This window comes from Corvus kubaryi, unplaced genomic scaffold (assembly GCF_017639235.1).
Source record: "Corvus kubaryi isolate FWS band 111438036 unplaced genomic scaffold, C.kubaryi_AGA036_p1.0 37334, whole genome shotgun sequence".
NCBI classification, from domain to species: Eukaryota; Metazoa; Chordata; class Aves; order Passeriformes; family Corvidae; genus Corvus; species Corvus kubaryi.
Genome location: NW_024581108.1, coordinates 290,190 through 314,682, shown reverse-complemented (window position 1 = coordinate 314,682; position 24,493 = coordinate 290,190). Strand labels below are relative to the sequence as shown.

At 43.5% G+C, this 24,493-nt stretch overlaps 2 protein-coding genes and 1 long non-coding RNA gene across 3 annotated transcripts in view; 1 reads left to right on the top strand and 2 right to left on the bottom strand.

Annotated features, from left to right (window-relative positions):
* The window catches only part of LOC121665473, a 92,014-nt gene extending 84,461 nt beyond the window's left edge, over positions 1–7,553 (bottom strand). Inside the window, exon 1 of the long non-coding RNA XR_006016370.1 lies at positions 6,940–7,553. This is a non-coding gene — a long non-coding RNA (uncharacterized LOC121665473). The remainder of the gene's footprint in view (positions 1–6,939) is intronic.
* Positions 7,554–8,613: 1,060 nt separating this feature from the next.
* NUF2 (NUF2 component of NDC80 kinetochore complex) lies at positions 8,614–20,699 on the bottom strand. Its single transcript, XM_042029717.1, has 13 exons — positions 20,483–20,699; positions 19,500–19,574; positions 18,511–18,587; positions 18,290–18,351; positions 17,328–17,425; positions 16,840–16,913; positions 15,516–15,612; positions 14,533–14,595; positions 13,719–13,856; positions 12,706–12,846; positions 11,734–11,909; positions 9,699–9,834; positions 8,614–9,470 (listed from the first exon to the last, which is right to left on the bottom strand). The coding sequence occupies exons 1-13, from the start codon at positions 20,603–20,605 to the stop codon at positions 9,321–9,323; spliced, it is 1,410 nt and encodes a 469-aa protein (XP_041885651.1). The 5' UTR covers positions 20,606–20,699; the 3' UTR covers positions 8,614–9,320.
* A 1,145-nt stretch (positions 20,700–21,844) lies between these two features.
* Positions 21,845–24,493, top strand: part of LRRC52 (leucine rich repeat containing 52) — a 3,538-nt gene continuing 889 nt past the window's right edge. Inside the window, exon 1 of the mRNA XM_042031035.1 lies at positions 21,845–22,487. Within this exon, the coding sequence (XP_041886969.1) occupies positions 21,869–22,487 (619 nt within the window). The 5' untranslated portion in view covers positions 21,845–21,868. The remainder of the gene's footprint in view (positions 22,488–24,493) is intronic.

The following is a 24,493-nucleotide window of genomic DNA, read 5'->3' as shown; positions in this document are numbered from 1 at the left end:
CACAAAGCACTAAACCTTATCCCAGAGAGGAAGGGCATTCCAGGCAACTGCCTTTGCAGGATAAATCAATAAGCAAGGCACAGGGACAGGGATCTTCTCACAGGGAAAACAGCCACCTGTAATAGAGATCTACTTTACAGAGGAGAGACTCCCCACATTACCAAAGACAGCTTTTCATCTGGATAGCACTCGCTGTGAAATTAAATCCTGGCACATTTGGGAAATGGTCCATGGAGAGGTGATTAATTCTATTAGAGGATGTGGAGGGAACGCATTCTTATTTCCTTTGTTAAGGAACAGAACAAGAATCCGGAATTCAGACTGTAACAGAGCAAATCCTTGAAATTGTCGCTGCCATGGACAGGTTACTATTACAGGTCTGTGCCTGTAGGAAGTGACATCAACCTCTGCATTTCCCAACATTTTGGAAGTGTGAAGGCTTTGCTCTGGCTCTTCCTCCCCTCCCATAGTGGCTGCATGGAGAGCTACCTGCAACTGAACATTGCCTGCTGCCACAGACCTCACCGGCCTTATTTCAATAGCATGAAGGAAAGGATCGATCTGGTTTTGCAACCTACACTGTCTACCAGTTCAAAGGTTGTAGTGATCCCAGTATGCCCTCTGGAAGGGAATTGATCTCAGATGGCAGGAAGCATGGAAGTATCACCTTACCATCAACTCTATGAAGGGAGATGCTTTCTGGTTTAGTTTTTTTTCTGATTTTTCTTTCTTTTTTTTTCCAGTTTTGGTTGTTTGTTGTTGGGTTTTTTTTTATTTTAGTTTATTTTTCTTCCTCATCTTTCATTCCCATCCACTACAAGTACCTCTTTTTGCTTACACTGCTCCTTACACACACTGCTTGTTCCAAAAGAATTGGAAGATTTCTGGCACTGAGAAATCAAACCTTTCCCCTGGCCATCACCAGAAACAGCTTTCAGTGCCAGCCCCCACTGGAATTTGCTGCCAAAGCAGAATGAAAAAGGTAGCAGGGAACAGGAGTTGAGAGTAAAAGCAGGTGGATTTGGAGGGCCAAAGGACACATCCAGAGGGTTCCAGGTCCTTTCCTGGCAGGCTGATAGGTGAGAATTGAAGGTTATGATTAAGGTTTTCCTGGTATAGTCTCAATTCTCCCCTGCTGCAAGTGAAGTTTAATTTTCTCCCTCTGTAAGGCTTGTCATTATTTATCCCCCAGATCATGATTTCCCAGTTCTTTCCCCATTCTTGGCTTTTGAAATGCAGGCTGCAAGGCTGGATACGTTCTGCCGGCCTTCACCAAGTACCACTGATGCCATGATGATTTTGTTGCCTTTTCTTTTATACCCCTTTTATAGCTTTTTACAACTGCTGTATTCTTTGTGCTTTTTGCCTGCATTCTTGGACTTGTTTGTCAAGCTAAGAGACTAAACATTTTAGAAGCTTCATAGCTAGGGATCAGTGTGCCCCAGACTCCAAGGTCCTCTCCAGAACACATTTTGTAAATTAAGATAGAACCATCCAGGGGAAGCTTCCCTGGGGGGGGGGGCCTCATTCGAGCCTCTCATTGGGGGATTTTTTATGGATATGCTAATTATTAAGACCTATACTGTTAGACCACATCTTTTGTGGGTGTGCATGGAGGTGCATGGAGGTGCATTCGACCTGGACGTGTGCACCTAAGGCTCCTTAAAATAAATACCAAGGTAAAATCCCTTTTTCCCTTCTAACCGTGTTCAACTCTTGGTTTTAAAACCAGGAAAAGGCATCAGCACAGAGCAGTCATATCTCTCCCCCGACCCCACAACTTGCTCCTGACACTCCTATTAATGCTTCCAAGAACAAGATTTCTGTTTAAAGGTGTGTCACTGACTCACTGTGATTCACTCTGAAGCCAAATCCTTCCCTGCAGTACTACTTGTCTAGGCAGCTGTTTCTCATTTTTTTAATCAGATGTTTCCTCCTTAAAGGTAGCATTTGTCAGGAATTTCATCTTATTGATTTCTAACCATTCCTGCTGTATAGATAATATTGAACCCAAAGCCTTCTCTGCAGACTGCTGGTAAACTCGCACCTCACAGCATCTTCCTTAGGCATCGCAAGGAATTATTTCCTGTATGAGCCAAGGTATTTGTGGAGGAGAACTGAACTCAGTGCAGAGAATTTGCAGAACTAGGGGAATTTTTTTTTTTAATTTTTTAAAAATTTAAAAATCACTCTCTGACAGTAAGCCGAGGGCAACTGTTCTCTGAGAAATGTTCCTCCAATAAATGTGATCCCACTTGCTAAGCAAATTCAGTTTATGCTGATTTTACAGTGGTGTCCTCAAGAATAACAACAACTGCAGTCAATAATTGCACCAACTGCCCCTTCACACACCCACCCAGCAGCCATGCAGCCCAGAGGAAAGATTCCTTTTGGATGACCCACACTCCAAGGAGAGAGGCCCAAAGTGCTTCCTTGTCCCACCCAAATGATAATAGCTTGATCCTTCCTATCTGGCATTTCAAAAGCCTTCAGAATCCCAATTGCCTTTCCACACCCAAACCATTGCATTCCAACCCAGGACAAACCTCTGGTTTTTAATTTTATTTCATAGAATCACAGCCTGGTTTGGGTTGGAAGGGACCTGAAAGGTCATCCAGTTCCAACCCATGGGCAAGGACACCTTCCACTATCCCAGGTTTCTCCAAGCCCTGTCCAACCTGGCCTTGGACACTTCCAGGGATCCAGGGGCAGCCACAGCTTCTCTGGGTAACCTGTGCTAGGGCCTCACCACCCTCACAGGAAATAATTTCTTCCTAACATCCAATCTAAACCTACTTTCTCTCAGTTTAAAGCCATCTGACAGCAGCACAGAGTGCCAGCACAGCAAACCCTGACCAGCTGACACATCTCCACTGACACAGGGCAGGACAGCTCAGACAGAGCCAACACGTGCTCTGCAATATGTTCACTGCTGGTTTAGAGCAGCAGATTACACCAATGCCCCATTCAGAAGATGTCAGACTGTGCTGGCGCATGGTCACAATGTGTTGTTACATGGCAATTTCCCCCTCAGCCCAAATATCTCTAGCTCACGTTCTGGCCAGCCACTTCAAGGTAATCCCAGGCAGAAAAAAAATCCCAAATTCGTTCCTTGTTGAGTCTGTGTACAACTTAAATCTGTCTTATTTTTTCGCCTTGTATTTCAGCTTTTTGCCTGGCTGCAAGGAGACAGAGGTTTAAGAGGAATACATTAAAAAATGCTTTCTTAACACTAACTGCAAATTCACCCATCTCCTCAGCACTGACACATTTTCCTTCAAAAGTTTGCATCCTTTGACATCTTTGCAGTCCCTCCATGTTCCTGCTGCTGTTTCTCAGCAATAGATAAGAAAACTTCAAAACCTTGCTCTGCAATAATGAGATTCAAAAGAAAAGATTTTTTTTCCCAATCTTTCTACATAAAAAGGCCTGAATCAGAGCCCAGAAGTGCACAAATATTACTCATGTCATTGACACTAAGAAAAGGGGAGCTGTGAATAAAAAATGTTAAAAATTAACACAAGGAACATTGTTTGCATATCAGAAAAATTAATCTACATAGAGAAGTGTAAGAGCCTGCAATTCAGAAAGCAAAGAATTAGGACAGCCCAGCTGAGAATAATTTTCTAGCCAGTTAATTTAATTGCATAAATCATTCCTTTGTTAGCAATAAAGAGATATAATTAAAATGAGATTGCTTCTCATTTCTATTCTCTGGAAACTAAAGGAATTGATTTTGGGGAAAGCATTCTTCCAAATACCAGATCGGCAAATTACATTTACCTTTTTAGAAAGGCTAAATTATTTTGCGCTAATATCATGGAGGGTTTAATTAATTATAGATCTGCCATATGATCTTAAAGAAATAATTTACTTAATGCCCACAGAACAGAAGTTTCTAAGTGCATGTATCCCTCTGATGGATGGTGTGCAGATTTTTACAAACAGGTCACAAGCTGAACAGGTGGCTGTCAGGATAAATAGCAGGAAATATAATAAATGTTTAAAGATAGGGCATGGTTTGTTAAGAGACATTAAAGCACTGCTTCCTATTTTTTGGGACACACCTGGATTACTGGTCTTTGAACCCCTCTGAAGTGGTTTTCTTTAAGATATTGTAATGATAGTTTTCTGTTTACAAATCTTCAGGGCTCAATAAGCAGCAACAGGTTAATAACAGAACAGTCAGACAGAAAAACAAAACATGAAGTCCACCAATTAAACAGAATATGCTTTTGCTGAATATTGCAGGGGTTAGCCACTGCCAGTCCCTTAACAAGGCTGTAACAAACACATCAGACAGAAGAAATTCTTGGCTGTGAGGGTGGTGAGGCCGTGGCACAGGCTGCCCAGAGAAGCTGTGGCTGCCCCTGGATCCCTGGAAGTGTTCAAGGCGAGGTTGGATGGGGCTTGGAGAAACCTGGGACAGTGGAAGGTGTCCTTGCCCATGGCAGGGGTTTTGGAGCACGATAAGCTTTTAGGTTCCTTCCAACCCAAACCATTCCATGATTCTATGGTGATATACTCAAAATCCTTTGGGATAACTGCCTTCTCTTACCACCCTCTCTTTGTAACTACTTACTATGCAGGGGACCCCAGAAACTGGGAAAATTCTGCCTCTTCCACCCCCTTTCCCCCCTCAAGGGCAGCCCCTCTTGTAAAGCCTCCTCTGCCCTTCCTGCCAGGGGGTACACCAGAGGCAAGGATGAAGCAAAGGCTGGTATTGATATGGGCAGAAGGCAGGGAACAGTATCCATTTCCTCTCTGTTATTCAAAGATGAGGTCTCTCACATCCACTCTCTCCAATTCTCTGAACAGACACTCCTCTCTACATATTTGAGACCAATAGCCATCTCACGAACATTTGTCATGCTGCCCACTCTCTCAATTGTCCTTTTTGTCAGGCAAAAGCTGCCACCCTTCCACCTTCCTCCACAAGAAACCTCTGCTGCTATTACTGTATCCCGCAGCCGTAGGGAGGAGAGGAGAGAGATCCAGCAGGCAGGAATTGTGCAGCAAGATTGATTTCTTTAATTATTTTACAAACTCTTTTATAGAGTTTTTTCTTCATAGTCTAATTGGACAAAGGATCAGTCACCCCGTGGGTGGATTGGCTAGAAATCCTAAACATCCATTGTCAAAATATTTTCTACTGTACCATAAACATAGTTCTACAAGGTCACAGGGTGTTCATAGTTTATAGAACTTCTGCAAATATCTTCGTGAGAGAGAAGCAAGAAAATTCTTGCTAGCAGCAATATTGTATCCACATCCTGCCACCAAGGATTCCCATTCCTCAGACCTGGGGCTTTTTAACTGGCAGAACACCAGGTACAAATTTAAGTCAGGTACAAATTTAAGTGAGGCTACTTTGATGAACTCTCCAAACAGTCACAGAAAATCTTCCACAGATCTCAGGCAGAAGCTCCCCAGGATCAGAACGCCTGGTAAGTCTTTCCTACACACAAAAGCTACCCCTGCCTCATAAGCTCTTCCTTTTCTGTGTGCTTTGGAACAGAACAGGAGCAGCCTTGTCTCTGGAATATCATTCCCCATGAAGACCACCACGGTTTAGTGACAGCACACCCATCACTAGGGAGTGTGCTGTGGAGGAGACATGCAAGTCAAGAAAGAAGGCTTTGCATTCAAGAGTTAAATAGAAGATAGATTAGATCTCATCATCTGAGTTTTCCAGGAAAAGTATTGTGTTGCTATGGAAACCCCAACATAACCTGGGTTTTCCCTCCTTTTGTTTGTTCATTTTCTACAAACACTGGCCTCTCCCAGTCCTCTCTAGTTGGACTTGCAGCTTGCAAAAACAGTGATTTTTTTTCCTCTAATGTCCATTTCTCCTTGCAAGTACACTTTTCAGTGGTTGCCTTTCACAATATCACTGTCCCAGCCTCCAGACTCTCCCTTTGCAGTAAGGACTGTTTGATGTGCTACCTATGAGCAACTCAGATCCTGAGGGAGGGACATTAAAGCTCATCTCATTCCAACCCCTCTGCCATGGGCAGGGACATCTCCCACTATCCCGAGTTGCTCTGATTCCTGGGCACCCTGGCCTTCAACACTTCCGGGCAAGGGGCAGCCACAGCTTCTCTGGGCATCCTATTCCAGTCATGGACACACAAAGAACATAAACTTGGTCTCTCCCTTACAAGACATCAGTGCAGTTTTTAAAAACTGCTACTGGATTTTGCCACTCTGGAGTCACCCCACTATTAGGGGGCAACAGATTGTAGTACCCAAACTTTTTTGGGTTGAAGAAACAGAAGTGTGCTGCAGCAGTGCTGATACATACCCCCACAGGCTGTCTTGCATCCACTGACATCAAGTCCGCCATAACTGATATTCTGCAAGCATTTTTATGAAAATGTTAGCACTAACCTATACCACAAATAAGGAGAGTCCCTTGACAGTCAGAGAAGAGAGATCAACTCAATGTGAAATGCTATGAATTTTATCTTGTCACAGTTTCCCCATTTACAGCATCTCAAGAAACAGCGTTCCCTTGTTAGCTTCAGAAAAAGGATTTTGCAGGCAACAAGGATTTGGATTTTCAGCTCAAAGTTTTCTTTGGTTTTATTCTCAGGTATCTCTAGCCATTTATTTTACTGCATTGTAATAAGGATTGCCTTTACCGAGTCTGATGGAAAGACCAAGAGAATCTTTCCAAAACATGCTCTAGATACAAGAGACTTCAACACATAGGAGCATTTATCTATCAGATTTCTTTATTCTGCACCTCACAACCTCATGATTTACACACACTTGAGCCTTTCATACTCCCTCCTATTCCCCGGCACAAATAACAGTGAATAGACTCCCAAGGGCAGGCTCCATCTCCTTCCTCCAGAGTAGCTCCTAGTTCAGCAGCATCAAGGATCATATCCTTAGCTGGAAACATCTGTCAGTAAGTTTTAACGTGTAGCTTACCTGGTCACCTGGTCCTGGCTAGTCCTAGAATATATGACTATCAAGCTGCAAAGCTGTTATCCTGAAGCTGAAGATTCAGGTTTCCTTTGGCTTCCTCAGCAGAGCTGTGGCAGAAATGGAACATGAATTCATGGCCACTGTCCATGCCAACATCCCCACCAAGTGGCCAGCACACAAGCTCCTCTTTCAGCTCATCCCACTGCCTCAGCAGGAGGGTCCAGGTGAAAATACAAACCTGGCTCACCTAACCTCACCCAAAACCTAAATACAATCTGGCTTCTGAGACAACTCTTTCCAGCCACACTGTGGAGTAAAGGCAAAACAGAGCAGGGATAAAGAGGTTTCCTTCCTTCCTTCCTTTACACTGGGAAAAAGGTGTCACACAGCCTCTTAAAGTTTTATTTGTGTTCACATGCTGTGCCAAGCCATAATCCACCTACTTCCCACCTTAGCCACTATTATTTTTTCTGCTTGCAGAATTTATAAACTTGCTTACAGAATATTGTTAATAACTCCACACATTTCAAACAAATGTGGCCAGCCCAACCAGTACAACATAAATTTGATACAAGCTTGATGTTGTATACAAAATACTGAAAAAAAACAAAACAAAACTAACTACACCTTTAAACAGTAGTTAAGAAAGAATTTAAAAAAAAAAAAACGAAAAAGAAAATATTGACTAACACTGCCCTCTTGAGGGAAAAGGAGCTGTATTGCCTCAGCAAAGCCATTCTCCCTTCCCTACCCTTCAGGCCACACTAAACTCCCCCCACTGCCTTGCCATATGGTTCAAGGTGGGTGGAAATTTTTGAAAAGCAGCAGTAGACTCACTCGTAGGAATCAATTATCTCTAGATAAAATATACTTTGGTTATGTTTTATTTTTAAGTATTTCAGGTACAAATAGACAGGTGACTGTGGAAGCACAAGAACTTATTGGAAATAAAATTCTGATTTCCAGGGACAGGTTTTTTGTTTCTTCATGAATTGCAGCCTTGTATTTTACCCAACAGATGGTGTGGCAAAATTCCTAGGAGTAGGAACCAGAACCCAGCTTTTTCTTTGTCCTGCAAATTCCTCATCACTGGAAGCAAGCATCATTGCTCTAGCCTAAGAATTTTTATCTGCTGGCTGGAATAACCCCTTGTAGTATCTATTGGAAGCTTTTGGGAATCTCTTTCCCCAGTGCTGCTGCAATATCCAGGCTGTCAGCGCAGCCTCCAACAAGTCTTTATAAGAAAGGAGATACTACTGCAATATTTCAAAGTGTAGTTTTGGGACTTTATGAGAGGGTTTAGTGGTGGAGTGGACAGTGCTAGGTTAATGGCTGGACTTGAGCTTAGAGGGCTTTTCCAACCTAAACAATTCTGTTACAGTATTAAAAAAAAAAAAAAACAAAAAAAACTTAAAGCAAAACTTTAGAAGGGTCTGATGCCTCTAGAAGAGCTCTAGAAGAAACAAGCACCTGCTGCTCCTAACTGACTTGCTAGCACCTCTGTCTAGTAAGACATGAAGAATTAAAATTTTAAAGATAGCTTGAATCATCCTCCTCCTTTCATCATAAAAGACTGCTCATAGCACACATTCCTGCAAATGTACACTTTTTTCAATTGAAATGTTATGCCAAGTGAGTTAGGGGAGTGGAGAAGGAAAAAACCCAAGAGAAAAAGGGTTAAATATCCTTATATCAAGGAGTGTAAAAATCAACATTTTATTTTTCAAAATAATTAAAACCACCGTGGCACACTGAGTGCCATTACAAGTTAAGGCAAAAAACATCAACCTACAGTTTTTAAGAGCATCCTAACACAGATGAGGGTTCAATACCCCACAAAGTGACATAATGAGTTCAAGCATTGAGAGAAAGTGTACTGTTAACTAAAAATATATTAAAATGATACTTCTGAGTGTTTACAGTTACAAATAATTATGATGAGAGTAACTTGGCATTTAGATGGATGCTACTGCTCTGTCAGGATTTCATCTTAATTGAATAATGGTGGTAGAGTAGCACCTGTTACTGACTTATCTTGAACATTCAAGACAGACCAAGGCAACAGATGTTCCCAGATCAAAGTCTGCAGAAGAGTTTCTACAAATGCAGGGTCCTGTCTAAAATGTTGAGCAGTTTGGTGTTAGCAAGACTTGCAGTATTATCACTAAAACCAGGTGCTGACTGAAACAATAGAAACGGAGTATTTTCTTATCCATCAGCAAACTCATGATATCAGGATGCCTGGAAAGCAAAACGTGTTCTGACATGGTTTTTGAGAAAGCTAGATTTGCCTGGAATTGTCATCCCTCCCATGCAAAGCAGAAGCTCTTGAGTTCAGGTATGAGCACAAACATAATGAAAGTGGGATACAAGTGCACACAGGCTTAAGAACTACTTCCAGAAGACTGAATGCTGAACAGCCCTCTCCTTATTTCATCAACTTTTTCTGCTCTTGAGGCTGCATAACTCTTTACTGCCTTAAGGAGAGATTCATGACACTTCTCCAATATAGCCTTCCAAATTAGGTGTATTTCCTAGAAAGAGAAGAAGGAAAAAAAAATTCCATCAGCAAAATTAAGTCCTTATCAAACATGAATGTTGAGTGGTCTGGTGGACTCAAATTATTCCAATGGTATCTCATCCATGGCTTAAAGAAGCAGAATTCACAAAACAAAGGGGAGGCTGTTTAGAGGATCATTGCACTGTCCACACTACAACAGGAATGTAAGAAGATTCGTTTGGGGGGAGGAAAAAAACCTCACCTTGGCTTTCATTGCTTTTTCTTCAGCATCCTCCTTCAGCTGCTCAATTTCGCCCTTCATCTGCTTGATTTCCTTGCGGATGGCCATCACTTTGTCATATACAGCACCCCTCTTCTCCTGGACTTTGTTAAAATGTCTAAAGGTGAGAGAAAAAGTTAGTACTGAGCCTTTTGACCAATTCCAGATTAAACTTAAGCCCACCATGAGCAAAACTTGCATTTTATGAGCATAAAACCATCAGCTTCCAGAAGCAATGATATACAGAATTTACTTTTTCAGAAATTAATGCAATTTTTAAACTAAAACAACTTAGATACAAGAAGTGAAATTCCAAGTGGAGTTAGAGGATTATGTTGAAGATCCTTAGTTGCTTCAAATCAAGGCAACTCAAGTGACCTCAGTGGAGCCAGCCCAACAGACAGCTGGACATTGCCCTCCTGTCTTTGAGTGGTGCAGGTTAAAGCAATACAGCTGCACTTGATGTTCCAGCATAACTCAATGTCACACACTTTCCTTAGCCAAAGAGCTCATCCCACAAACCTAAAGCTCCAGTCCCATACATCTACATGTTATCTGCAACACCCAGTCCATCATTTCACTGCATCCCAAAGACCAAATTACATTTCCCCAGCTTGTAGGAAAATTCAGATGGCTCCAGCTGTGAGCTGCCATGTCACCAGCAAAGGCTGAGTGTTGGAACAGGAGACTGACCTAAAGTGCAAAAACACCTACCAGGTCACACCAAGCATTTGTACAATAATGACACCTAGAATTGTAGCAGCGTTTCTGGGAAGAATAGGTGAAATAACCCATACTTAGTAGGAGCCCATATACACCTTCCTACCTCAATGGATTAGTCAGGACACATTCTCTTATTCACCAGCAAAAACTCCTTTTCAACCAAGGTTACCTCCCTTCCTCTCTTGCTTATCAAAGCATCTAATTTTATCACTCAAGGGAAATACCTGACACATTAAAAACAGAAATTGGCAGCAACCTTTGACAAAAAGGAGCATTAGATCATATTGTTTTCATCCCTTAATTAAAAGCTACTATTCACAGAATCATTTAAGTTGGAAAAGACCTCTGAGATCAAGTCCAACCTATGGCCAAACACCACCTTGTCACTTCAAGCATGGCACTTAGTTTTTCCTTAAACACCTTCCTGGGCAACCCATTCTAAGGTATAATCACCCTTTCTGTCAAGAAATTCTTCTCGATGTCCAGCCTATTTTCCTTCCAAATAATCTCCTTTAGCTGGTACAATACACTAAGTGCCATTCTGCACACCACATAAACCCTAAGCATGACTAAATCTTACTCAACTCTCTCAGCCATGTGGAAGAAGCTCCCTTCCATCACAGCTATTCCACTCAGCCAACACTTTTCTCTATTCCCTTTCCTATCTGTGTACAAGAAAATTGTTTTAAAATAAATTTTCTCTGTAACAGTTCATCACTAACCTCACAGTGAAGCCAGGACCTTACAGGGCTGCAGTTTGATCCTGCAAACACAGCCCTGAAAGCCTTCAGCATATCAGAGGAAAGAAGAGGGGCTGGGAGGCTTTGATCAAATGACACTTTTCCTTTTGTTTTAGAAGCATCATGTCAGGATAATGCTCCTCTGAGATGTGAGCCCCATATCCCCATGGGTCTTGAACATCTTTGATAATGAGCAAAAGTGGCAAGGGAAATTATGAAAAATTCATGAAAGGCAAATGGGGCTTTGTTGAAGTCTGATAAGTTGGAAAATTATCCCAATGTGACATTCTCTTTAAGAAGATAAAAGAATCAAGAATAAGCATTATAAATTAAATTAGTGCTCCAATAAAAGAATTGCTGTCAAGTCACATTGCAATTACTGATTTGAGACCCCAGCTCCCTGCCTGCAGCATTACTGGTCTTCATACAGAGCTGTCCCACACTGCTCATTTTCTCCTTACTGCTAAGCTGTGTGTTTGTAGCAGACATGAACTTTGGCAGCACATAACAAAGACATAAAGCAGCATCAGGCAGAAACATCAACTCCTCCGTACTCAGGCACGGTGCACTTGTGCTGCTCAACATCTTCACGCATCTTTTTAATCTTTATCTCAGCTGTAGAAAGTCTCTCATGTTTTGCAGTGACCATTCTCTTTAATGACATTTCATCTGTCTTGGCCTTTTTCAGCTCTACCTGAGCACTCTCAATTTGGTCCTCCAGATTTCTGACCTAGAATACAGAAGTATAGAAATAAATGAAATAGAAATAATCCCCCCCTCCCCCCCCCCCTTAATTTATCAAGACAGCATACCCTGTAAATGTACTAAGATTAGAACTAGCTGGCTGCTGTTTGAAGATCTGACTGCCAACTCATCCTCCCAGTTCACTAGTCTTTATCTGATTATAAATACATCCAAATGGACAAGACCCCATCCCTTAGGATGACTTTCAGAAGTGACTGTGACTTCTGCTATAGCTTTTTGCCAAAGGTAATTTGAACATATGCTATATATATACACCCAAAAAGACTCCATACCGTTTTTCAAATGCTCCTAACAACTGCATTCTCCCAAAACCTGGTAGCAAATAGCAAGGTACTGTATTGTGACAAACATTTCATCAGAGAATGTCTGGCTTAGTAATATTAATAAAGTTAAAGGCACTTAAGATGTCACTCTTCCTGAAGCAACAATTTTTTGTTCTTAGTTTCCACTCTCAAGGCAGAAGAAACTCAATTTCACTTTTATTTTCCCATCATTTCCTACCAGCAACCCCAAGACAGTTCCAACTACTTTAGGTCAGGTTTCTATGGCAACAAAGGCTTTGACTATTCAAAGTGGTCAATAGGTAGTGCATAGTACATTAGCTAGTGCCACCCAGCAAAGCAGCAGCAATGTTTTATTGACATTTTTAATAAAAATATTGGAAGCTTCAAAATGTTGTATTTTACAGGGAAGAGGAGAGAGGGGAACATTGCTTAGACATCAAATTCTCCCTAACAGGATATAACTTGGATAATACAAACCTCTGATAATATACTGGCCAGTCTCTCCACATTTGCTCCATGTCCTTCCATCTTCTTTTGGTATGACTGCACCTCCAGTTGGCATGATGGCAGAACCTCAACTAGGTCTCTGTAACCTTCATATTTCTCAATAACTTCTTGCTGTAAAGAGAAAAAAATACTTAATAAATAGCTTTAGAGTTCTTTTATATAGAACTAAAGCATATTGACTTTTGAACCCTTCCCTCATTGTTTAAAGACACTAGAAGTAATATTCAAGAGTTAGTGAAATGAGCTCTTTACTTTGCAAAAAAAAATTTTTAAAAAGCCATTTCTTTGGAAGCACAGAAGAAAAGGTGACATGCTAGTGGTTTACACTGAACTAACCAGTTTTTTCCAAGAGCTTTCAGAAAAAAAAAGCAGTACTGTGAAAAAACTCTACACTGGTAAAACAAGAGTTATGTAAAGCTTTGTACCTGAAATCACAGCAATCAAGTTTAGACCTTTGGAGCAAAAATACCTTCAGAGGCAAAGTGCAAACTTCACTGATATGTGAGCAATCATAAACCACAATAATGAGTGGATATTATAATTAAAAAAAACCTAGGAAGGGAACTCAGTGTTCAGCATATTAGTGGAGACAGCCATCAATTCCAGAAACATGAATGACAACAGAAGCACTATGAAGCACACATTCTAAATCCAAAGGTATTTGGAAGCTGACAAAATACTGTTTGCTCTTGAGAGCAAACAGACAGACAGGTATAGATTCAAGAGTTCTACACCTAGTTTTACAAGTGACTGCAATCCTGCTTTTTAAAAGGAAAAAAAAAAAAAAAAAGGCCATCAAAAATAAACCACCACTTCCACCACAAACCTTCAGTTTTCTCTGAAGCTGTGCTTTCATTTCAGACTAACCACTGTCCTGCTGATGTTTTGCCATCATTCAAGAAGCAGTTGTAGATGATGACAGTCCAGTAAAACATGCTTTTTCTAACAGAATACCTCCTTATGTGGACAGAGGAAAACCTCACCTTAGATCTCTTCAATTTCTTAACAGTCTCTTTCATCAGTTCTTTGGAATTTTTCAGTTCTTCTGGACTCTCCACAATTTTGGATTTCAGCTGCTCTTGTTCTTCTTTCAAAGTAGCCATAGTCACTTTAAGCTCATTCTAGTTAATAAAACACTGTCAGTATTAGTGATTAGGTGAACAAAGAGGAATTGTGTAGCAAAGTTTGCCATGATCTTATGACTAGACAGGTTTTTGGTGTGTAGTCATTTCTCATTAGGAAGTTCTAAAAATAAATTCTTCTAAACAGCATTAACAAATCAAAGCAATTAACAGCCCATTTTGCTTCCCAGATTTGCTTACAGTGGTGCATAAGAACAGCAGCTAACTAGTATTTTCCACAAAGAGCCTGCCAGCTAATCCTAGAATGGTTTGCATTGGAAGGGACCTTAAAGATCATCTAATTCCAACCCCCTGCCATGGGCAGGGACACCTCCCACTGTCCCAGGTTGCTCCAAGCCCCCTCCAGCCTGGCATATTACCAGCAGCTCTCTCCCTCAGAACTCCTCACCTAGGGAAACTGAGGCAGTCACTGCAGTGTTCCAGAGCCAGCTCTATCAACGTGGGAGAAGAGCAACAAGTTTCCTGTAAGGCCTCAAAACCTGCTGTTTTGCCTCTTTAGCCCACTCTGTGCATGCAAGGTAAACCCACAGCATCTCAGAAGTCCAGATTACTAGTGACTTAATTCCAAGAATAACCTGATCCTAAAAAGAGAGGTGATCTCTCAGTTGATCTGAGATGGAAGCTGCAGCCAGCACCCACACAGAGGTGTACTCACCAGTTTTCGGGTGCTCTCAGCAATATCCGTCTTCTTCTGAGAAATCACTTCTTGCAAAGCTGTCTGAAAAAAAGCACCAAGCTTTTTTGTAGGATCTCTACAGCTGCTACCTGCCTTATCCCTTCTATCATAGACCTGTCTACAGAAGAAATCCCATTTTGGGGTCCTTTGGAATGCCATAACCAGCAGACAAAACTGCAGTCTGTAAGATTTCAAAGCCTGGAAAGGAGGATATTGTGATCAAAGCCACTGGAAGCACTAGGGATGCAGCCAGCAGTGGGTAACTAGGATTAGGGATAAGAGACTGGCCATCCCTATTCTCATTGACCCTGGCAGTACTATACCCCCACAACTTTCTTTGCCAGAGGCCCTGTTCTTCAAGGAAAAGTCTAATTTAATGTAAGGTCCCAAATAATAGTCAAACACATGGTTAATAATATTAACAGTAGAGACATGACTTGACATAGAAAATAATAATCTGTGGTCAGGATTTTTTGTTTTCTCCCAAAGGAGCTAAAAAGGTTATCTATGAGATCTGAGAAGCAAATTTCCATTGCTGAAAAGTTACCTCTGCAATTAACCCTACTCTTTTTGCCAGGCATTCCCTCGGGTGACCCTTCTTAGGCCTCATTTCTCACCATGGCTCACCTCCAGTTCTAATTCTTTGAATTCAAATGGAAAACAAAGAGGAACATACCTGTGTTCCTGTTTGGAAGTGTGATGTGTATCTCCCAAGTCATTGCAGAAATGCATTTCAAAAAAAAGAGTCAAATATACTTTTGTATTCCCCAAGTCTGATTTAAAGCACATTTCACATTCCTTACAGTGAAACAAGGAGGGGTCTGACAGCATTTTGTTAAAACAGCCATTGTTTTAAATCAGAAAAGTCCCCTTTATCTACTTAGGTAGAGGGAAGGGAATAAAATCAAGAGAAGTGAGGAACCCATATCAGCTTTTCAGAGAAATACAGAACAAAATCCTACTTGTTTCCGACGATAGTCCTGCCTTAGCAGCTGCTCCAGCTCCCGAATGCTCTCTGTGAGCTGTTTGACCTCTGCCTGGTGTTCAACTGGGACTGTGCTAAGGGAAAAAAAGATATTGGACAGCTTCAGCAACATTATAGCCCAGTCAGAGTAAATAAGACAATCACTGTCTCCACATAGTTTACAGCCAGTAACTTTAGTAATCAGAGCAAGACAATCTCAAATTAATACATCTTATTTTCCTTTTCTTATAAGATTTTGCAGTTGAAGGATAATCTAAAGAGCTATTTCAGGAAGAAGTGGCACAAACATAACAGAGGACTAAGTTTAAAGATCATGTTAAGCAAAGCATGAAAGTACAACACTTACCAATTCCAGTGGTGATTTTCATTTATGAAATTTGCATATTACCTGTCATACAAATAGCTTATATTCGTGTAGACCTATCCTAGCTAGAGAACCCCCTGTGTAGCACACACCAAGAGCAGCTGTCAGAAAAAAAACACTTTGTTTTGAAAGCTCTCTTGGAAACCAGCCATTTCTTCATCCTATTATCCACAAGCAAAAACAAAACTTAATGGTGCAAAGACACAGGCAGTAGGGCTAAATGGCCTGAAACAGAGATTGTGGCAAACATATCAAATAACTAAGGAAGACAACTTTACTTATCTATTAAGTTAAAGATGGAAGATGTTGAAACAGCTGTTGAAGGGGTAAAGACACATCACTAAAAACTAACTAAGAGCAAAAAGTTTCACCCTAGTCCTCAATATACAAATACAGGATTCCCTCAAAACAACCATACACTGTAAAAGTAATTTTTTTTTTCTTCCAGAAGAGAATAAACACCCCCAGCTCCCTCAGCTGTCCCTCATCAGACTTGTGCTCCAGACCTTTCCCAGCTTCATTGTCATTCTCTGGACACACTCCAGCCCCTCAATGTCCCTCTTTGTCTAGTGAGGGGCCCAGAATGGGACACAGCACTCAGGGTGTGGCCTCACCAGTGCCCAGCTCAGGGGGATGGTCACTGCCCTGGGCCTGCTGGCCACACTTGCTGATACAGGCCAGGTGCCATTGGCCTTCTTGGCCACCTGGGCACACTGCTGCATCTTGTTCAGCTGCTGTCAACCAGCACCCCCAGGTCCTTTTCTGCTGGGCCACTTTCCAGCCCCTCTTCTCCAAGCCTGTAGCATTGAACCAAATTATCATGACCCAAGAACACTCTACACTCAGACTTGTTGAGCCTCACACAACTGGCCAACTGATCCAGCCTGAGCAGGAAAGGCAAGCAGTGCATCTCACAGTGCTTACTCCTCACACTCACTTCAGTTTCTCCAGTTTCATTGCTGCCTCCCGATTCACAGCCTCCAGTTGTTGGTGTTTCTCCATAGCTGATTTCTGTAAGTTAAATATTTAATTTTAGACCAGTGTAGTTTCTCTCTGGGCTTCTATAAGAGCCTTGGTCATCATTATTTCACATGAAATGCACCATCTCTGAACTACTGAGACATTCAGAAGAGAAGCCACCTACAATTGTTGCACCCAATTTTTCTCAAAACAATCCAATGTGTGAATCCTTCACTTACCAGGCTAAAGTATCAAATAAGTTATTGGGGAAAAAAAAAACCTTTCAGTAATATCCTAACTAATAATCAGTACCTTCCTGCATTACTTGGTGTGGTAATTTTACATTTAACATCCCAACATGTTACATAAACCTGAAGTTGAATCACAACCTTCATGCTGCTAATTCAAGGTTAATATCAATTATACTTTTATAGGTATCTGGAATAAAACAGCATGCAGTCTTACATAGTTCAGTTGTAGCTCCAAGTAGACCTCACGCCGGAATTCCTGGAAGTTGACAAAGTTGAGGATGCCACTCAAGAAGCGAACAGTTCTCTTTGTTTCTGAAATAGGAATTGCAAGAGCTCACTGAGCTGGTTTCCACAAGCATTGCAATTGCTTCAGAAAAGCTGGGCAAAGCATAATTCAGAGGAGACAGAAATTACAAAACACAATCCAAATCAGCTCTTCCCCCAGTCGGCTTGCAAAGATTTCAGACTACACAAAAACTAGCACCAAGCTGATTACAAACTCTGAGCAATTCTGTGTAATTTAACAAATTAATAATGGCACCTGGGAGAAAAGGCTGTTAACACACAGCCTCCCATTAAAACAGAAGCCAGAGAGAAAGAATGTCAGTCTTGAACTACAGCTCTGAAGAGAGCCTCTCTGTAGCTATCAGCCTAACTGAAAGCAGCAATTTGAACTGCAGAGACCTTTTGGCTTTATTCCAAGCAAACTTTCTGAAAGATGATTACAAAAGCTTTGAATGTCTTAGACAAGACAGATCCAGAAGTGACAGGGTTCTTTAGAGTAGCCTTTTCCAAGTTGTTTGTGTTGTAGCAGAATCACCACAACTGGGTATTGAAAGGAATGGAGCATAGGCATCAGCGTAAGAAATCCTAAAGCATTCCAGAGCCATCAGGGTAATTTTCATCACCATCTATTATTACACCGTTGTAAGTATGTCATAGACCATCTCCAGATCACCAGTTCAACAGACTCATAGCATTCAAAACTGCCCTCAGTTATTGACCTGCATCAGCCCACATAAGGGATAAGAACTGCTCATTTGAACCAGTTTGTTTAAGGGTCAGAAGAGCAGCAGGAAATCAGGGACACCAGATGCCCGTAGAGAAAAACCACCTGGAATATCAAGCAACACCCAGTACCCCAGGAAACACAAGGATTACAAGGCACTTGCTTACTTGGGTTTAAAATATCAGCAATTTGAAAGTCATTAATCCGGCACATTGGCAGCAAGTGCTCCCTGCAAGGAAACAAAACAACCTCAGCTGCAGTGACCATGACTCAGGTTTTGTGACCACCACTCAGTTCTCAACCTATTCTCGTCTGTTACAAAACAGATCTTGTCCTCTCATCCCAGAGCATTTGCCCAGCAAGCACAAGACAAGCATCTTCTACTTACATGTGAATATACAAATTACAGACAGGTAGAAAGCCTTCATAGATCTGTGGGTACATTATGTCAATGTTGACTGGCATCTAAAGAGTAAAAAGAGAGTCAGTGCATAAGTAGAGAATACTTAAAACAAAAATTACACAGCATTTTTCACAGCATAAAATAATTCCAATAGATTAGAGGACGATCTTCCATTCACTGAGGATGATCTTCCCATCCACAGGGAATACATATTAAAGGCTGAAAAATGTCATCAAGTTAGTTAGCACACAATTTTAAGTGTCAACTTTGCTGGAAAAGATATAAAAAGACAATAATAACTAAAGAAGCAACATTACAAACTCTGGAACTCAATCTAAACTCTGTTCCAATTTGCTCATAACTTGTGCAGCACAACAGTCTCTGCATTATACAGCTACCAGCAAGCGGCTCCTTCTTTAAACACCCCAAAATTGACATACTCAACTGCTTTATGAAGAAGTCAGGAGAATGTAGTGGTACACTGTCCCCTTTCTCTGATATTTTAAACCTCATAGAACAGCATGGCAGCTGATGTCACTGCCTGGGAAGAACAGAGTTATCTTGTGTACATACGCTCTTCCCTTTCAGTTTATCCAGAAATCCCATGAGAAAAAATCATCTCACTTTCAGGGATCAGTTCTTGCCTAACAGTAGCTAAATTAACTGTTAGTCAACGAGGTATCAGCCTCTCCTTACTTTCCTCTCAGTTAACGCAGGCGTGGACATGATCAAATATCAAAAGCAACATTTACATTCCTTCCAGATCAGTCCAACCTCCTCCAGCCATGGCCAAAGGCAGACGCCCAACAGCCCAGGATGGATTTTCAAGGCTGGTCATGGCATCCCTCCAAAAGTTTGTCCAGTCCCTCCTATACCTTACAGACATTTCTGGCACCCTCAGCATCCCAAAGAACAGGTGAGTCCAATATTCTTTTCCTTTAATATCCCATCACCCCTGCCACAGGCAGCCCTACCATGAAGAAGTGCTCCGGGCGGATCCCATACACTTTCTGCAGGATTCTCATGTAAATCAGGTGTAAAATGTCAAGCTGCAGGAAGAGAGGATATGAATCAGTATTCCATATGTTTGATTACTCAGGGCTCCCAGACCAGGCCATGAAAGCATTCAGCTTTTAACACATGAAGGCTGATTTCACTGAGCCACCACAACAAACAAGTTTCACTTTCCAACATTTTGCAGTTCAAGCATTACTTGCTCATAATTCAGTTTTAAGGCACAGCAGTCAGCTGGGACAATTACAGCCCTGACTGTGTACACCAGGCATTGGTTTTCATTACACTGCTGCTTCCTGAGCAGTTTCCAAACCAAGCAATGCCAAAAACCTAAAAAAAGTCACAGAAATCATAATCCTGTAGCAATGAGTGCCCTTCATTAGATTATTAAAATGAAGAGGAAACAAATCACTTATAAGATAAACAGCTTTTCATTTATAGCACTAATCCATGATCAGTTTTGCTTCTTAAAAACCATCTAAACAAGCAGGGCCAGAACCTTCCCACCGCAGGCTCAAACACAAGGAATAACAGCACTAGTAATCACTCCGAGGCATCAATTCCACTTTAAAGCCACTTTTCTTCCGCCGGGGACACTCGCTAACATTAAATGCTCAGAGAGATGAAAGGGGATGAAGCAGGGAGGAGTTTAAAAGCAGAGCTTCGTTTAAAAGCACTAAATTGATCAGGCGAACTAATGGAACTATGCGACTTTACCAGACACCGTTATTCCCACAGAGCTAGGAAAGACAGGCCGGGTGCTGCTGGTGACACCACCGCGCTTCCCGGCGAGGCCCGAGCGGCGAGGTAGAGCCCTGAGACTCCTCCGAGCCCAACGCCACACCGTTCCACCCAACCCCGTGGTTACACAGAGCGGGGCAGCACGTCCGTCCCACACGGGAGCGGGCGGCCTACGGAGCCGCCCTGCACCCCCCTCACGCACCTTGGTGTTGCCGAACACGTCGCCCTTAACCAGGTTCCGGGCCTCGGCGCCCTCCAGGATGTGCGAGCGGAGGTAACTGATGATGTCGTCGGGGCTGTAGCGGGGGAAGGTCATAGTCTCCATAGCGGCAGTAGGGACGTGGCGGCGACACAACGGCAGCCCTGGCGCGCGCCCACCACTTGAATCCGCCGCGGCCCACGCCCGCCCCTTGCCGACCTATCAGAAGCCGCGCCGTCACTTCGGGCGGGGCTTGGTGCGTTCGCGCCTTCCCCTGGCCTATCCGCGGGCAGCGCTATCGCGAGAGGGCGTGGCTTGGCAGGCCCCGCCCCGCCGCCGCCGTTGGCCATGAGGGGAAGGGCGGGGTGAGGCGGTGGCGTCCTTTCTCTTCCTTCGGCCGCGGCTCTCAAGGCCTCCGGAAGTTATAGGATCGCTGGAAGGAGCCTTAAAGCTCACCTAGTTTTCCCCTGACATAGGCAGGGACACCTTCCACTATCCCAGACTGCTCCAAGCCCCGTCCAACCTGGCCTTGAACACTTCCAGGGATGGGGCAGCCACAGCTTCTCTGGGCAACCTGTGCCTCATCACCTTCCCCGGGGAGAATTTCTCCCTAACATCCATTCTAAACCTGCCCTCTGTCAGTTTAAACCCATTCCCTCTTGTCCTTTCATTACCTGCCTGCGTAATGAGTCACTCTTCCTCTTTTCCATAAACCCTTTAGGTGAGGTCTCCCCAGAATCTTCTCCAAGTTGCACGGCCCCAACTCAGCCTGTCCCCATACCAGAGTTGCTCCAGCCCTCTGAGCATCTTCATGGCTTCTCTGGACCTGCTCCAACATCTCCACATCTTGTGCCGAGGTCCCCAGACCTGGACACGCTACTCCAGATGGGATAAAACCTCCTAGCTCCAGAAAGGAGACAATGCCAACCCAACACTGTGCAGGACTCTTGCCTAACCAGTACCAGTGAGCACCTCTTGCAGTGTGACACCATTTCTGACAAAATTTGGGCTGTTCACACTCTCCCTACACAGTTCTGATGCTCCCATGCCACGCACAGCTTCCCGCACCTCCACTCAGCTGGAAGCAGGTCAGCAAGGACACGGCACTGTCCCCAAAAACAGGCAGCTTCTGCAAGCCACTGACATCACTGAGGTGTCACCTGGCACCGAGTGTGAGACAGAGATGCTCCAGCCACTGTTCCACACTTGCTGATGTAAAAGCCAGGCTCGGTTTCCAGCTGGGCTCTCTGCCAAGAGCTCAGGTGAACCACAGACACAAAGTGCTTCCTCACAGCCTTGCAGCTTCTCCGCATGGCTGTGAGGGCAGTGCAGCTTCCATAGGGCTGCTTGAAGTCCAGAAGGGCTAAGTGGCCTGGAAGGTCTCAAACCATGTCTTCTTCAGGTAGACCATGGTCCCTGAGCCTCATGTTTCTTTTGGGTATGGCATCAGAGGGGATCAACTGCCCAAGCAGGTGTAGCTGTCAGTACCTGGAGGTGAACTGCACTGGACAGCAGTTGCAAGAGCTCCCTGTGGACATCCCTCTGGACACCAGGCAGCTGATTCTGGCAGCAAACAATGTCTCATACCTGCCAGCAGTGGAATTGAGCTTCCTGGCTGATTTGGTCTATCTGGACTGCAGAAAGAATCTCTTGGGGGATGACCTGGATTTCACTTTCACTGGCTTGGCCAAGCTTGTCTATCTGGACCTCAGCTTCAACAACCTCACACAGGTCACCTTCAGCACCTTCTCCCACCTCCTCAGCTTGGTGGTGCTGAAGATCTCAGACAATCGCAACCTTGTGGCCATCAAGAAGGATGCTTTTGCCAACAACACCTGGCTAAGGCACCTGGATGTGAGCCGGACGGGCTTAACCTTCCTGGACACCAGCACTGTCCGGGACTTGCCCAGCCTGAGGCTTCTGGGACTCAGTGACAACCTGTGGCACTGCAACTGTTCCTTTTTGGAATTCATCACCTGGATGATGGAGAGCAATGTGCATTTTCCAGGTGAGGGCTGTGTGAGCAGGACCTCTCTCTTCCCTGCTCCCACAGATCTGTGTGGAACAGAGAGGGCCCTCTGTTCTCTTTCCCAAAAGTTCAGCTCATGGAGCTGTGCCACTGCATGTCAGCTGTGGGTCCCATTTTCTGCTGTCACACAAACCAGGGATGGGAACAGCTGGGTTACACACACTCCACACATGAAGGGTCACACTTGTTCACATCCCCAGGGTAGCCAGGGAGGTGTAACCTGTAGCTGGGACACTGCTGCTTCTCTAAAACACCTGGATCCCACCTCAGGTGTCCCTGTGCCTGCACAGCACCCCATGGCTGTAATGCAAATAACAAGGAGCCCAACACAGCTCCAGGGAGATGTGCACTGGGAAAATCATTGTTCTGAATTTCCTGCCTTGTCTCTACCCCAAAATCAGCTCTTTCCCATCATACTGAGAGATTCTATAACTGAGCCTTGGAGAGGCCAAGGCAGGGTAATCACCAGTTCCCTTTCCCATAGAAACACTGGTCCTAAGGGTAATGTTTTGCTTTGCAGCTGCAGCACGTGAACTTGGTTGTTCCAAACTGGAAAGAGACACAGCACAACACACATGAACAAAGAAAGCTTGGTTTCAGTAATGCAGGGCACAATGGTGAGAGCTTGAAAACGTCTGTCCACTGAATAAGAAAGGGCCACAAAAGAGCCCAAGGGGAAAAAAGGGAAGGGCAAACAGAAGCTGGTGTTAGGACAGAATTTAATTAAAGACATCTTAGTGTCTTTATTAGATATAGTAAGCTACTTATAGAAATAAAGTGGGGTTTTTTCCACATACAGGTTACAGGCAATTATGGAACAGTGGAACAAAGCACAGCTCGCAACCGTGAGATTAGAGATAACCCACTGAACCCTGCAACAGGAGAATGAAGCTCATTGCAGGCTGTTGGGGAGGATAGGAATGTGAAACGCAGCCTTAAATTGAGAGTTGTTCCAGGCCAAAGGGACACTGGGACAGAGCCCTGGAATCTGCAGCAAGCAGACCCCAGCCTGGCCTTTAGAAAGGCTACTGACCTTCAGAAATGCCTGTGCACCAGAGTTTTGAACTCAGCTGGATCTGTGCAGCCTGGGGGCTGACACAAAGCTGCCCAAGTTTGGATAGATTTGGGTAACAGAGAGATAAAAGCTCTGCAGTTTTACACAGGGCCAGGAGAAGGAATAGCATGAACAACCACAGCAGCGTTACCACTCAGTCATATACAATACAGTGTAACTGCAATATAAACCCCCCATGCCTTGTTCCCCTTCACCACTCCCATTCCGTCCTGTCCATCAAGCAGTGCCCAGCCTGTGGCTCCCTCTCCCTCAGTCTCTTCCATCCTGTCCATCAAGCAGTGCCCAGCCTGTGCCCACCACAGTGACCGTGTCTGTAGGGTTCAAAATCTGCAGAGGAAGGAGAGGGCCATGGCTAAGGCACACCCTGCTTCCACAGCCACCACATTCATCCTTCACTAACCTGAAAGGGAAACATACATTTCAACAGTACATAGTTGAAATAACAACCACACCCTATCATATTGCAATATCCACAGTGATCTGTTTTATCACTGCAGATATTGCAATATGACAGGGTATGGTTGTTATTTCAGTGGAACTGAACCACTGATGAGTTGCTTCTGCTTCCCTCACACACCAGGTAAGGCTGTGCCTAACTGCAAACCACCCTCGTTGTCAAACACACAGCAGCCTCATTATTCCAGCATGATTTAGGCTGTATCACTTCAGAAGGTGTTTGAGATTTTTAAAAAAAACAAACACAGGTGCTCTAATATGAAGGTGAAATAGTTCAATCAGCAGAGATGAGCAGGGCAGGGACAGCAGTTTCCCACAGTGGCATAATCCAGCAGGCAATATTTTCCTATGGAGCCAACACTGCAGAAAATATTCTGGCAACCTGGGAATTCTGGTTTGGCAAGGGTTTAGCACAGGTTTGGCATGAGTTTGGCTGTCAGATTTTACCCAAGCC